This window comes from Prenolepis imparis, unplaced genomic scaffold (assembly GCF_030444845.1).
Source record: "Prenolepis imparis isolate NDT839.2.m4 unplaced genomic scaffold, iyPreImpa1.0 SCAF_3, whole genome shotgun sequence".
Lineage (NCBI taxonomy): Eukaryota > Metazoa > Arthropoda > Insecta > Hymenoptera > Formicidae > Prenolepis > Prenolepis imparis.
The window spans coordinates 21,894,417-21,909,396 of NW_028141161.1; the positions used below are offsets into that span (position 1 = coordinate 21,894,417).

General features: G+C 37.6%; 1 protein-coding gene across 3 annotated transcripts; it reads left to right on the forward strand.

Moving 5' to 3' along the window:
* Positions 1-3,286: 3,286 nt before the first annotated feature.
* Positions 3,287-14,747, forward strand: Src42a (Tyrosine-protein kinase Src42A). Of its 3 annotated transcripts, none has more exons than XM_083032923.1 (6): positions 3,287-5,135; positions 6,613-6,734; positions 6,920-7,083; positions 10,378-10,708; positions 11,104-11,439; positions 11,749-14,747. In XM_083032923.1, the coding sequence occupies exons 1-6, from the start codon at positions 4,777-4,779 to the stop codon at positions 11,955-11,957; spliced, it is 1,521 nt and encodes a 506-aa protein (XP_082889049.1). In that variant the 5' UTR covers positions 3,287-4,776; the 3' UTR covers positions 11,958-14,747. The 3 variants fall into 3 exon arrangements, with proteins under 3 accessions (XP_082889049.1, XP_082889048.1, XP_082889050.1); XM_083032922.1 differs by having other exon boundaries at positions 3,290-5,135; positions 10,372-10,708; positions 11,749-14,744; XM_083032924.1 differs by having other exon boundaries at positions 3,292-5,135; positions 10,372-10,699; positions 11,749-14,741.
* Positions 14,748-14,980: the final 233 nt, after the last annotated feature.

A 14,980-nucleotide genomic window follows, 5' to 3' on the forward strand; every position in this document is an offset into this window, starting at 1 on the left:
ATAAAGTACAAAAGTTACTCGTGCATTACTTCATGTTCTCGCAATGGATCATTGTAATTTCCGACGAGAAGAGGAGAAAACCGAGAAAAAGATTGCAATTCTTTTCCCGGGAAACGAATGTGATTTTTGTGATTTGTTCTTTCTTCTTTGCGATTCGACGAATGAACGCGAGCGACCAGAACTCGTGAGTTTTTCCCCAAGATTAAAAAAAATGATTATTTACACATACATATATATGTATATAAATATATATATATATATATATATATATATATATATATATATATATATAAATCAGAACACAATCTTTGTGTCCGTAGCACTGTGATGAATATTTTGATAGACTATAAATGAAGAGTAATTATTATTATTATTATATTATTATTATTATTACATAATAACACTATTTCTGCGTAGTGAACATGTCGTAGATTTAATCGATTCTACTAATACGTCGTGCGAAGAAATATAATAGTGCGTAATTTACTAACTAGCCGCCAGATTCATACGCCCGTTTTAGAATCGTTTAAGGCAAATGAAAGGTGACACTCGCGTTTTCCTTTATTTTTCTAATGACGTTCCACGTGGATTGAAAATTGCGAAAAAAATTGCGCGAACGGTTGGGAGAGTTTATATTCGATTGGCGAATCTTTCACGTATGTTTCACAAGAAGTAATCATGACATGCACCAATTCTTTTTTAGGTACGAAGCATTTAATTACGAAACTAACTGTGTAAATGAGGAAACACTTTTTAAGAATTATAGAGATACTCAAATATATGTGTATATACTATGTGCGTGTATAAATACGTACATACACATTCATATATATTCATTAGAGAGAATATTTAATTTAAAATTTAATAAAAAAATATTACATTTAAAGAATATTTTTTCAATTAAATTTTGTTGTAATATCTAATTTTTTATTTACACAGTTAATTGCGTCAATCAATTACTTTAGGCTCACAAAAGACAAAAGGAATATACACATACACCGTATAAAAATTTTCTTTATGATTCGATGAATATTTTAATGTTACAACCGAGTCGAGTTTCGCTCGAAATTAAGTGCCGGAAAAGTAAAAGAATAAAAGTTCCGTTACCGTTTGCGCTTTTTTGGACATAAACTTATGTAAAGGCAGCTTTTATTATCCGCGAAAATTGATCCTAATATATATATTTATATATATATATATATATATATATATGCAGCAGAATAATATTTTATTTGGCAATAGGATAAAACGTGAGATTCAAATTTTTTTGGAGAACCAAAAAAATTTATGTGGTCTCCATTTGTAGAATAACGAAATGCGCATAAAAAAGTTGCTGTACATATAATAAAGAGGAACTATTTTCAATTATGATTCTTTAATGGAGCAATTGAATAATTGTACATAAGCATATAGTAATCAAAAACATAATGCATACATAATTTCGGTCGTAAAAAATATTTCAATGCTTCGATATTTCCTTCTTTTTTTATTTGATTTTATAATTATTTCGTCATATTTTTTAAAGAAACGAATATTCTTTACAAACGATCTTATAAAATTCTCAAGTTTACATTTATTATTTTCATAAACATACTGAAATCTTTCACTATAGGAGATATTTGGGAGATATGTATTTTAAAAAATTTTTATCGATTTTTCTTTCTGAGGGGAGAAAAAGAGAAAGTTCTTTTGCATGATCAAAGTTTATTTTATTTTATTTTTTTTATAAAATAAATGTTGCGATATTGTGTAATTTACGTGCGTAAGATCGCTCGTAAGATCAATAACAATAAGTGTAAATAAATTCTTTTAATTATTTTAGATTGCAAATATCGCGACAGTTTGCACAGCAGAATCTATAATTATTTTATCTCGCGCATTCGCTGTTTTTTAAATTTTATTTCCGAGAAGGATTACGCGTCGCGCATCTCGATAATCCATGCACTTTTTTGCAATCCGCCAGCTCGATTCGCTAGATATACGTGTCTTTTAGAGAGACGCTCTTCAAGATACATATTGTACAGTGAATGACGGCGAGAACGGATTCGCGTTCCTCGCTTTAACGATTGTAAGCGTTGTTACAATACAGTTTTGTCGATGTTTACTTTTTTGACAAATAAAGTAGAGTGTCGAGATTAATCGTTGTGGTAAGTCGACCGTTAAAGTTTACTCGAGGAACAAGTCCTAACTCGGGATTCGTAGGAAAAAAAAATTTCAAGCAGGCGCGTATCGTAGAACATATTGTATAGTGAATGGCAAGGATATGTAAAGATATAAATATATATATATCACTGCCGTATAATGTTGTACATATAACTTGTACAGGATGATGCATGAAAAGTAGGCCGGTGCCTTCATCCTGTCTCTTTCTCTATATATAAATGCGCGGCAATGAAAGTTTTATTAATAGTAAAAAAAAAAAAATAAATAAAATAAAAGATGAAGAAAACATTCTTTAAATAAGATAATTTTTCAAATATCACATATTTGTTACTCTTTTATTATTGATAAAACTCTCGTCGACATTTCGACACTCTAAGGCCTGCTAAGACCTATCTACCTTTTCTCGCATCACCCCGTAAATAGACGACCATTTTTGCGGCGATTGTAATCGATTTTAGCTGTATTTTTCTGGCTTGGTCGAGATCTTGTTAGTCAAGTTCACAGAGAAGTAAGCAAATACATCAAACGATATGTGCATGGAAAAACAAAAGTATAGATTGTGTAACATATATATCTTTAATACCTTTTAATCAGACGCTTTTGTGCCTTTTAATTGACATGCTTTTTCTTTTCTTTTCTTTTAGATTATTATAATTTTAGTTAGAATAATGCAAAAAAGAAGATTGAATTTATTGTTTAAGAAAATTAGTTTTAATGTAAAAGAAAAATAAAATAAAACTCGATTACAGAAAAATATAGACAATTGTCGACAAAGTGCGCAATTATCATTTTTTTTTAAATATGGAATATTGCTTTGCCTAAATTGATTTGTTTCGTTATTTTGGATATAAAAGTGTCAAGCTGAAAATTATGAAATATATTTCATATATATATATTTTTTTTGACATATTCGAGTATGAATCTATCAAATTTTTGAAATATCTTATATTTTATTTTTATTATATATCGATATATATGATATATATTATATATTACTTATTTCAAATTTCGTGCGCATCTCAAATTTGTATAACCATAAGATACATATGATAGAGAATCGAATCAAACAAATCCAATTCGATAGCGGATGCCATATTATTTTTCATAGAAGGCACAGGATTGGTGGATTTTTCTGCGCGCAATTAGTTCCAAACTTCTCCGCGGAAGCGCCACATGTATTCCAGGACGTTCCAGACTCCGAGAAACGTATCTAAATTTCAACCATGTCCTGGTCCTTTGAATCAGTCCTGTCCAGTCCTGTCCTGCCCGAGACGTGTGGCTTTCTCCGTCAGTTGCAAGCTGTCGACGCGCGTGTGTTTGTGCGACCTGGTGTGAAATTGGAGTGCGAAAAGGATCAAAGGATCCCGTCGTATACCGTCACATCGCGCCGAGTGTCTGTCACGTTTCGGGAACGCGGTATGTACGAAACGGGAATGATAAATAGAGCCAACGACGGCGGATCTCGTTTTTACGGAGCGATATAATACATCGGAGACTCTGACGCCGATCGCGGCCACCGACTGGGCGAATTGGGCGTGTGTCGCCGTATGAGTACAACGCAGCCTTTCGAGTGAGCGCACGCGCGCGCGCGCGCGCATACACACACGCACGCACGCGTACACACACGCACGCACGCGTACACGATACACATCGACAGACAGGCAGGCACGCACGGGTGGGCTTTTGACGGATCCGTGACTATTCGGCCTGCAATGGCGCCTGGCGACTCGCCTACTTTCTAAGCTCGCCGCTCGGTGAGAGGGGCCGTCGTCGATCTGTCTCGCGTTCCGGATTGTCGGACTAGTACGTGACCGTCGATAACGTGTGCTGCTTGGGAGGATCGGAATTCAGGAGAGTCCACATCTCTCTCTCTCTCTCTCTCTCTCTCTCTCTCTCTCTCTCTCTCTCTCTCTCTCTCTCTCTCTCTCTCTCTCTCTCTCTCTCTCTCTCTCTCTCTCTCCCTCTCTCTCTCTCCCTCTCTCTTTCTCTTTCTCTCTCTCTCTCTCTCTCTCTCTCTCTCTCTTTCTCTTTCTCTCTCTCTCTCTCTCTCTCTCTTTCTCTCTCTCTCTTCCGACGAATACATATATAATCGCGCGCGCGCGCATGCTGTTGTGCTCCGCGGCGATGTATCAGCCTCGCGACAGGACGTCCCAGGAGTTGAGGATATCCGGAGAATGCGCGGCACCGCCTCGGGGCCCTCCCTCGCGGATGTGATCCTTTCTTCACGGCTCATCCCTGGTCGCGACCCGCGCCTCTTCTACGACCCGCTGTCATCGGGACGACACAGCTGACACAGATCCCGAGCAGTTATGGTTCGATGTTACGGATCAGCCGCGTCTCTAGGATCCCTCCTGGGGTATGTATGACACGCGATCGGATCGACTCGGTGACTCCTGGACAAGTGCACGTCTCCTTATAACTCTACGAACTGTCAATTGTACATTTCCTTACGGCGGTACGAGTCCTCGTATCCAGCGATCTCGGTCGCGTCGTTAAATGCGACGAGGAAGAGGAGGACGACGACGACGACGACGAGGTGGACGTGTCCTGACTGGGCGGTGAATCATTTCGAAAGGACTGTACTGGGTCGAGTAGGACAAGGACGAATCAAGCATGGGGATCTGCTGCACCAAACCGCCGATAGGCGAGAGGCAGAAGGAGAAGGACAGGAACAGCAATCAAACTATCGAACCGGTCGCACAGATTAATCCGGTGCCGACGCCACCGCCTGATCCCATTAGGCCGATCCCGCAGATCCCGGACACGGATATCTCGACCGCCAAGATCTTCGTCGCCCTTTACGATTACGACGCCCGCACGGACGAGGATCTGAGTTTCAGGAAGGGAGAGCACTTGGAGATCATCAACGACACCCAGGGCGACTGGTGGCTGGCCAAGAGCAAAAGGACCAGACAGGAGGGCTATATTCCTAGCAATTATGTCGCCAAACTCAAGTCGATCGAGGCGGAACCGTGAGTCTCGTTTTCATTCAAATGCCTTTCAGGCGATATGTATATATATATATATTTTTTTTTTATCTCGGTGTCCACATGGAGATAGTTGAAATTGATACTACATCTTCTTCTTCGAGTGCCATGACCGTTTAACGATCGTTGGCGATCATGGTGGCTACCATATTAACAATCATTATTTTGTTTACGGCTGCATGGAAGAGCTCCACTGTAGACTTGCCGAACCATTGTCGCAGATTCTTTAGCCAAGAGATTCTTCGTCTTCCAGGGCCTCTCTTGCTGCCTATTTTTCCTTGCATGATTAGGTGTAATATTCCATATTTCTCTTGGTGGCGCATGACATGACCAATATATTCTAGTTTGCGTTTTTTGATTGTCTTTACCATTTCTGTGTCTTTCTTCATCCTTCGTAATACCTCTTCGTTGGATGTCTTATCAGTCCAACTAATTCTGAGCATTCTCCTGTATATCCACATTTTAAAAGCTTTTACGCGTTTTAGCATTGCCTCTGTGAGTGTCCAGCTCTCTACTCCGTACAAGAGTATCGGAAAGACATATGCCTTGACCATCCTCACTCGGAGACCCAATTTCAGATCGTGACTATTAAGGATGCTTTTCATGCGCAGGAAAGCCGCCCGAGCACGCTCGATGCGTATCCTGATCTCAGTGGAAGGATCCCATCTCTCATTTATATTAGATCCTAGATAAGTTGTTTTTTGCACTCTTTCTAGTTGCGTTCCGTTGACTTGGAGACCGATGTCCTGTGTGATGATATTTTTACTTATTATCATATACTTTGTTTTGGAGGTGTTAAGTTTTAGGCCGAATTGTTCACAAGCATATGCAACTTGTTCCATTAATATCTGTAGTTCTCTACTTGTTCTTGCGAGTATTATGGTGTCGTCAGCATACCTTATATTGTTTATGATTCTTCCATTGATCTGAATCCCTACCTCCAGCTCCTAAAATGCCTTTTTGAAAATTTCCTCGGAGTATATGTTGAAAAGCAGGGGTGAGAGGACACATCCCTGTCGCACTCCTCTCTTAATTTCTACCTCTTCCGTCAATTGGTGTTCCACTCTAACCGCGGCTGTCTGATGCCAATACAGATTACCTATGATACGAGCATCTTTATCGTCTATTCCTGTATTTTTGAGCACTTTAAGGAGTTTGTCATGTTTTACTTTGTCAAAGGCCTTTTCAAAATCAATTAGACCTACATATACGTCACAGTTGACATCACTGATACTACATGCGTTTGTGATAATTATATTATGCACGACGCGTTTGAGATCTCATTACAGTTGACAAACAGGAACTCCGGGCTCTTATTGTACCAATCGTGATTCTTATTTTGCAAATAACGTCTTTGAAAGCGTCGACTCACGCACGTAATAAAGAGTTGTTGACAATTAAGAGGAGGGAAAGAGAGAGGGGACAGATTTATAAATGTCATAATGCTAATTTGTGTTTGCAGATGGTATTTCAGGAAGATTAAGCGAATCGAGGCCGAGAAAAAATTGCTACTACCGGAAAACGATCATGGCGCATTTCTGATAAGAGACTCCGAGAGCCGACACAATGATTACTCCCTTTCAGGTAACGTCATAGGACGATAATAGAAACTGCCGGTCGGTGTCGTAATCGGCGCGATATCAAACAAATGAATAATGATCGAGCTGGGAACGTAAAATGTAGCGCGCGGATCTCCGCTGAGAAAATTGCGAGATCGTCATTTAAACTCGTCGTCCAGAGTCTAATCGATGATCGTTTTGCATTTGCAGTGAGGGACGGTGACACGGTGAAGCATTATCGTATTCGTCAATTGGACGAGGGTGGCTTCTTCATCGCCAGGCGAACCACATTCAGGAATCTACAGGATCTCGTGGAGCACTATAGCAAGGATGCAGACGGCCTGTGCGTTAATCTGTGCAAGCCCTGTGTGCAAGTAAGTTTCAACAAGTAGCCAGACACACCGAACCCGATTGACCGAGAAATAATCGAACGACGTGCTGTAACTCGAGCGAGTTAACGGAGAACGGAGGAGGAGTTTAGACAGGATTCTTTTTGCGACACTTTAAAGAACGTCGTATATTGCGGGTGTTGCATATAGAGTATCGTTTATCGCCGAGTTAGGCGAATCTTTATTGATAAAGAAACTCGATGAATTGACGATAAACACGATGCGTTTCCACGAAAAGGTCAGCTTTGATGATGTACGTTGAAATTCATTGACATTGAAATTGGGACGTCGAATCGTATTATATAAGGTGCTTTATTACAACGTGCGACAAAGAAGAGCGACACGATGCGACTTTAAATTGCGACTGAAACCTCTCTTTAACAATTACATACATATACTATACATACACACGCGCACGCACAAATCGGAGGAGGAAATTAATCGAAATTTTTTTATTATTGAAGAATCTCGATAAACTTTTTTCTATTTTATATTGCCTATACCGACAAAAAAACTGTCTAAGCTCCAACACTTGCAAAAACAACAATGCGATCGATACTTTATTGCCCCCCCCCCTCCCCCTCACCGCTCTCCGATTATGATAATAGTAATAATTACAATCAACTGTATTATTACTATTATTATTGATATTAAGATTAATATATTTTTGTCATTCTTTTTATTACTTTTTCTACTACACACACTCTTTCGTTATTAACTAAGGCCCGTATTATGCATCGCATCTATCTCTAGATGTACCTCTAAAGTTAGAGGCGCAAATAAATGTACATCTAAAATCAATCATATATTTATTGCACATTTAGAGCTTACATCTATCTCTTAGATATGTCTCTAAAGTTAGAGACGCAGATAAACTGACTTTAGTCATACATTCATCTGCGTCTCTAACTTTAGAGGCACGCATCTATCTCTTAGATGTGCCTCTAAAGTTAGAGGCGCAAATAAATGTACCCAAGGGCACATTTATCGAGAGTAGCATAAATGTGCTATAAATGTGGTACAAAATAGGTTTTTTAGACGATTTCCTCTAGATGCGCCGCTAAATGTGCGTTCATAATATCGTCACATTTATCGTGACACGTTTAGAGACATCTAGAGATAGATATGCGCTCATAATATCGCCACATTTATCGTGGTACATTTAGAGGTACATCTAGAGATAGATGTGAGCTCTTAATACGGGCCTCTCTAACTTTAGAGACACCTCTAGCTTTAGAGGTACATCTAGAGATAAATGTGAGCTCATAATACGGGCCTAAGACTTTAAAGGTAAATGTGAAATATATATTTAAATTTTAATGGTTAGTAAGAGACAGACGCGGATGGTAATACGTCAGTTGGAAGAATTAATTCTTCGTCGAAACTGATTCGATACCAAGAAATTAAATAACTCTCGATTCGACATTTTATTTTTAAATCCCTCTGTCCCCTTTCTTTGATTATTATTGGCGTTATTATTACTATCTTTGAAATGACACATTTAGAGATGAAACACATTCTAAGAAACACATTTACAACATATCGATTAAACGTCGGTTACATCTAAAATTATACATATATATCTGTGATTCTCGAACTCTGTTTCCTCATTTTTGGAAAATCGCGAGTAAATGTGAGAAATAATTAATAACACTGGAAAAACGAGATTATTAATTATTAAATTTATATGCTTGCAAAAAAAAGAAAGGAAGGAGAGATAGATATCAGAGATTTTTGAAGCACTGATAAGCATTTTTACTTAACTAAAGTTCGATGTTCTGAACAGATTGTGTTTGTTTGTCTGTTTATCGCTTGCCCTTCCTCCCGGTGGATTTTCTTGGTAAATTGAATGTCCTAATATATGCCACATAATACATCGTTTTTTTCGATTCTTTTTTCTCTCGACTCTTTTTTTTCTAATGCTTCTCCATTTGATTGCGTCTGGCGCCTGTACATACAAGCACAAGCCCGTTTTATACGGGATTATGTTTCAGAAGCAGTAGATTGTCATTCACTTAGAGATATCTGATCGTGTAAAAGCTCTCTCTCTTTGTACACACACATTTGATGTAATTTTCATATATATTTACAACGAGTTATCACAATTTCATCAATTCACTTAGCATCCATAGAGAAACACAAGGCAAGAGGGGGTGGTGTAATTTTATAGGTAAATATTCAGATTCCAGATTGGCAGCACACACGAAAAAAAAAACGACAGTTTTTTCCTTCCGGCGCGAAGAAACTTCGCTCTCTCTCTCTCTCTCTCTTGCCTGTGAATAACAATTTACATACGTGATCTTTTCTTATACATATATATACATAATCAATCTGCTCGTCGTGGCTGATGCAAGAGCGAGACGCTTGTCGGCTTCTCGAATGAAATGTGTGTGCTCGAAATCTATATCTATATATATCTATATATACAGGATGTCCCAAAAGTGTTCCCGCATACGTGTCTCTCTCATTCGAGAGGCAAACGAACGTAAAAATGAGTATGTATCGCGTTCAGATTATACAGGAATGTGTTCTGTAGCGAACAAACTTTGTCAGCGTGTGTTCGAGAAGTCATTTTAAGCAAACAACAATTTCGTATACATATATTATATATACATTATAAATGGATTTGATTTATCGAAATGTGAACATTTTATTTTAATAAGTCAAAATTGTATATATTTATATTTAAATTTTATGATGATTGATAGTATATAATAGAACGCATATTTTTTTTTGTTTAGGCTAATCTCTCGAATACGCTGGCCAAATTTGTCGATTTCGCATCCGAAACACCCTGTATATACGTACTCGTGTTTCTGCGATTCGCGTGAAATCACAACACGCTTCTTTTCTTAGCTATGCGTTTGATATTTGAGACATTCTGCATAATATTAGTATTATTATTATTATATCATTCATTATATATTACATTTTCCTCTCTTCGTCTTTCTCTACATTTCTCGCATATCTTTATATTGTTGAACGATCTTGCGATCGTATTTATCCATCCAAATCCGGTAGGTGACCGATAGGTTTGTATCCGCGAAGGCAGAAGAATTAAACGCTAGCGCGCTCTTTCTTTTTTTCATAGTGTGCGTAGAATTGCCCTTTACGCTTAGCGTAGATTATTTTCTTACAAAAAGGAAAGACGGAAAGATAGAGCTCTCTCGCCACATTATAAAAACAGTCGACAAAACACAAACGCCTTCCACGCACAAAATTTCCTCCCCTGCTCCGACGACGGCTGATTCCCGGCTTGACTTTGCTCGACAGGTTGAGAAACCCGTAACGGAAGGCCTGAGTCACCGTACACGGGACCAATGGGAGATCGATCGTTCGTCGTTGAAATTCCTGAGGAAATTGGGCCAGGGACAATTCGGCGAGGTCTGGGAAGGTCTGTGGAACAACACCACGCCGGTGGCGATAAAAACGCTCAAGCCGGGCACCATGGACCCGAAGGACTTCCTCGCCGAGGCGCAGATCATGAAGAAGCTGCGCCACGCCAAGTTGATTCAATTGTACGCCGTGTGCACCATGGAGGAGCCGATCTACATTATCACGGAACTGATGAGGAACGGCAGTTTACTGGAATACTTACAAGGTACGCAAGGTACGGTTTGGCTCCCTCATTGGCTTTTTTATTTCATTCTAACTAAATTATTATATAACTCGAGCTTTACAAACTCTAAAATTGTAATCAAGGGAGCCTATACGAAATACTATGTTGTTCAATAATTATATTATGATTTCCAAAACATCTTCTCGTTAGAGAAATTCGAACGTCTATTTAAAGCGTTTTAAGCGTCGAAGAGTACTGCCTTTTAGAGAACAAATATATTTCTCAATCGTTTAATATAAGGCATATTTTACTTTCTCATTAATTCTGCAAAGTGTCATCCCAAAATATTGCTGCAAAATCGATAAAGCTAGTACTTTTATAGTCATGTCGGATTATCGTTATATAGCGCAATTATATATAATTTTTTTATTCGATTTACTTTGTAGGAAAGGGCAGAGGTCTAAAATTACAGCAACTGATCGACATGGCCGCGCAAATAGCCGCTGGTATGGCGTATTTAGAGTCGCAGAATTACATTCATCGAGACTTGGCCGCCCGCAACGTTCTCGTAGCAGACGGAAACGTCGTTAAAATCGCGGACTTTGGCTTGGCTAGGCTTATCAAAGAAGACGAGTACGAGGCTAGAATAGGAGCACGCTTCCCTATCAAGTGGACCGCGCCCGAAGCCGCCAACTACAGCAAATTCAGTATTAAATCCGACGTATGGTCGTTTGGTATTCTCCTTACTGAATTGGTCACGTACGGTAGAATACCTTATCCAGGTGAGACTTTTACTCGAACTTACTCTTCCACTATGTTTTTAATAACAAGTCGCATACAAGAATAGCTCAAGTAGATTTATTTATAAAGTTGAGCTTAAAGCTTGATTAATTTAAAAGAAAAAGGCAAATGGAGGATGATGAATTCTTAACAATCTTATTTATCAAGCTTAGATATTTAGTTTTACTATATAAAGAGAAAGACAGAGGGATTTCAAAAATAAAATATCGATTTACATCCTTATTAAATCTCATTTTTTGATGGAAGTCATATAACCATGGTCGAAAATGTAAACGCGTTCTTCTCTTTAGGTATGACAAACGCTGAAGTTCTTCATCAAGTGGAGCACGGCTATAGAATGCCGAATCCACCCGGTTGCCCCGAGACGCTTTACAATATCATGTTGGAATGCTGGAACAAAGATCCTATGAAGAGACCGACGTTCGAGACACTTCAGTGGAAACTCGAAGACTTCTTCACTATGGAGGGTTCCGAATACAAGGAAGCGTCCGCGTATTAAGTAAAGTGCGAATTTTTTTCATGAAAACGATCTTCCTTCATACTACTTCATTGAAAGACGCGATCAATGTTGCTATATCGATTTATTACAATCTTCTTCATTGATCTATTTGCGACATACAAGTTTTCGCGGTACTTTTGAAAAAATAGTGACTTTTATAAGAAAGATCATGATCATTTTGCGGACGACAGATGATAATATAATTTTATTTTACGATAATTTTCTAATCCAATTCCTTTTATCTTTTTCGGTTATCTTTTTCCTTTTTTTACATTCTCGTCCTCGCACATTGTGTCTGCCATAAAGCTCGAAGATTGATATTTGTACATTTTTACTTATATGACTTGACAAACGTATATTGGCATTTTGTATATGCTCTATCAGGAGCGACGACGAGGTTTTAGATATCGTTTTAGACCGCAGTAAGAATGTTATACACATACATAGACGTTAAATGGCCTTTGTAAAATCGTTTATAAATGTCAGTTAATGTGAGATAGAGAGGTCTCGATCATTCGGATAGGAATGACGATTCCGGATGATGATGCCGCGCGATCGGCAATAGTAGCGATGTAATATATTCGTGTGTACGATATTACTTGTACTTCCCGTATTACACAATTCCCATACGAAGCGACGATCACGAGTCAATCTTTCGATAATACTGTACTATCGATAATGTTAAAAGGACGAAACGACGGACCATGGATGCACAACTTTATCATTCCTTCTAGTGTTCAAGCGTGACGACTCGGAATTCATTACGATGAAACTCCCGCGACGCGGAATTATACAAAAGTTTCCGCCGACGAAACACGATTTCGCGCACGCAGTTTGCACATGTGTGCGTGAAGATTGAAAATTTATTAACCGGTCCGTCCAAGAGAATGCGGAAGACTGTTGTGTCCTTGCGGCGACTACGTCGAACGACGTTATATACCCTTTCGTCTATTTGTCGCGAAACGATTAGTACTGACTCAGCCAACTGCCAGCTAACGTTTTCTAAAGTACACTTGTTACTTGTAACGTATATAAGATCACCTTCCGGAGGTATACGCGAAGAGAGTACGCATCTACGAAATGCACACTCAAATATCCGTGTATCGGGAATGTTTGCATCTGCTACGAAAACGTGAATGAGAATCAGTATATTGTCGAATATTTTTTTTAAGTATTCTCCGAAAAGAAAACGTCTTTACATCACAAATTACGTCGTTGATCCTTTGCTATCTCAAGCCGAGATATTCCCGGCACACGGGTCATCTACATTTGAAGATGTAGTACGATCCCATTTATCTTATCGCGTTTGCATCAGATCGACTAGAATTATACTAAATGCTTGAATGACAGTTATCGTTTTATATAAGAAATCAGCGAGACAACTTTGTTGATATCAGTAGCGTAAACGCGCCTATCTGGACTCAAAACAAGAGGTTTTATGTCAGTCGTTTGCCTTCCCATTATCAAAATATATTAAATGTTTTATTCTATTTATTCATTATTCTTTTTTAATTATTTTTATCGAAAATTATCGATAAAAATAGCGAACATAATCAGACCAATAAATGTGTCACCAACCGGCTTGAGATCGCAAAGAGTTAATCATCACATTCGGCTTTATACACTCATGTATGTTATCTCGAATTCATCATTTTTATATATTTTTATATACCGCGTTTAAATATTTTATTATACTCATTTATCGTGCGACTTTTTCATGTTAGCGAGTGCGTGACTCGAATATTTGAAAATAATAATTATTATTACGCGGATAAAAGTAAGTGGCTAATATTAAAATATACTTGATAAATGTATGCATCTATAATGGTAAATTATGTAAAATTATATATAGATATTTTAGCAATACCTTACTCTCTTTTAATACATGCGCGCGTGCGCGCGCGCACACAGACACACATATACACAAGTATGTATGGAATGTGCCAAAAAGTTATCGCCATTCCTTTCGCCTATCGATTCTACAACGAATTTCGAGTCGACTTTTACTGCAATAAAAATTTTACTCTACTCTTTACGATTTAAAAATTTTTGCATTGATTTTATTTTAATAATAAAGTGTCAATATATATATATATATATATAATATTAATAAAAGAAAAACACTAGAACTACTCTAGAAAGGTCGACTCTAATTTCGTCAGAGAATATGTCTCGGAGATTTGATGCAAATCTTATCAAACACTCTATACATATGCATCTTCTGTTCTGAAGAAGTCAGAGCTGTGTTAATAGTACCAAATTGATCGTGAATTTCAAAGATGTGTGCTCATACACAGGCGATATCATACGATAAGCTTTTATAATATTATAACTTGGTATAATGATCAATTTTCTCGTAGCAAGTACGATTTTCATCAATAATTATTATCTACTAAGTTGGAGAAGACTTTTAAATTGGTAAAGGAAGAAATATTTGTAAGAAGACGGATTGTGCAGAAGCGAGTAATTGTTTATTTTGAGAAATTTTCTGATATCGCCAAACTGTCCGCAGAAAATTGTCGAGAATTATCATTTATGACCACACTATACTAAGAACTAATTAAGATAAAGAGACTATATATAATTAAGGAATGTAATGCAACGATGACAAGCACAAAACGGATGAAAGTTTACTGGAGCTACTTGTTAATCCGGGCAAAAATCTTTTCTTATAATATTGGAAAAAAGAGGATCGATTTCCTTTTCGAATAATTATGTATAATAGACACCTGTGGTGAGTGAAAATATTAAAGTACGATAGATGTATAAGAGAAATAATCGACAAAATAAACGCAACAGTTTTGTTTACGAAAATGAAGTCATTCCGAATGGCGATTATCAGATAACGCGACGAAATTTATACAAGATAAGAATTATTCCAGATAACAGTTTATACGAGACGTCTCGTTTTAATGAAAATAGCTGAATTTTTTATATATAAACTTGATATTCCACACAAGATTGTTGGAGAAAAATTTGAAAAAAAAAATCATTAAAGTTATTTGAAGACAATAGTTTTTACA

Coding starts and splice junctions, on each gene's coding strand:
- Src42a (XM_083032922.1), top strand. CDS start 4,777: ATGGGGATCTGCTGCACCAAACCGCCGATAGGCGAGAGGCAGAAGGAG. Junction 10,709..11,103: donor ATACTTACAAGGTACGCAAG/GTACGGTTTGGC, acceptor TTTACTTTGTAG/GAAAGGGCAGAGGTCTAAAA. Junction 11,440..11,748: donor CGGTAGAATACCTTATCCAG/GTGAGACTTTTA, acceptor TCTTCTCTTTAG/GTATGACAAACGCTGAAGTT.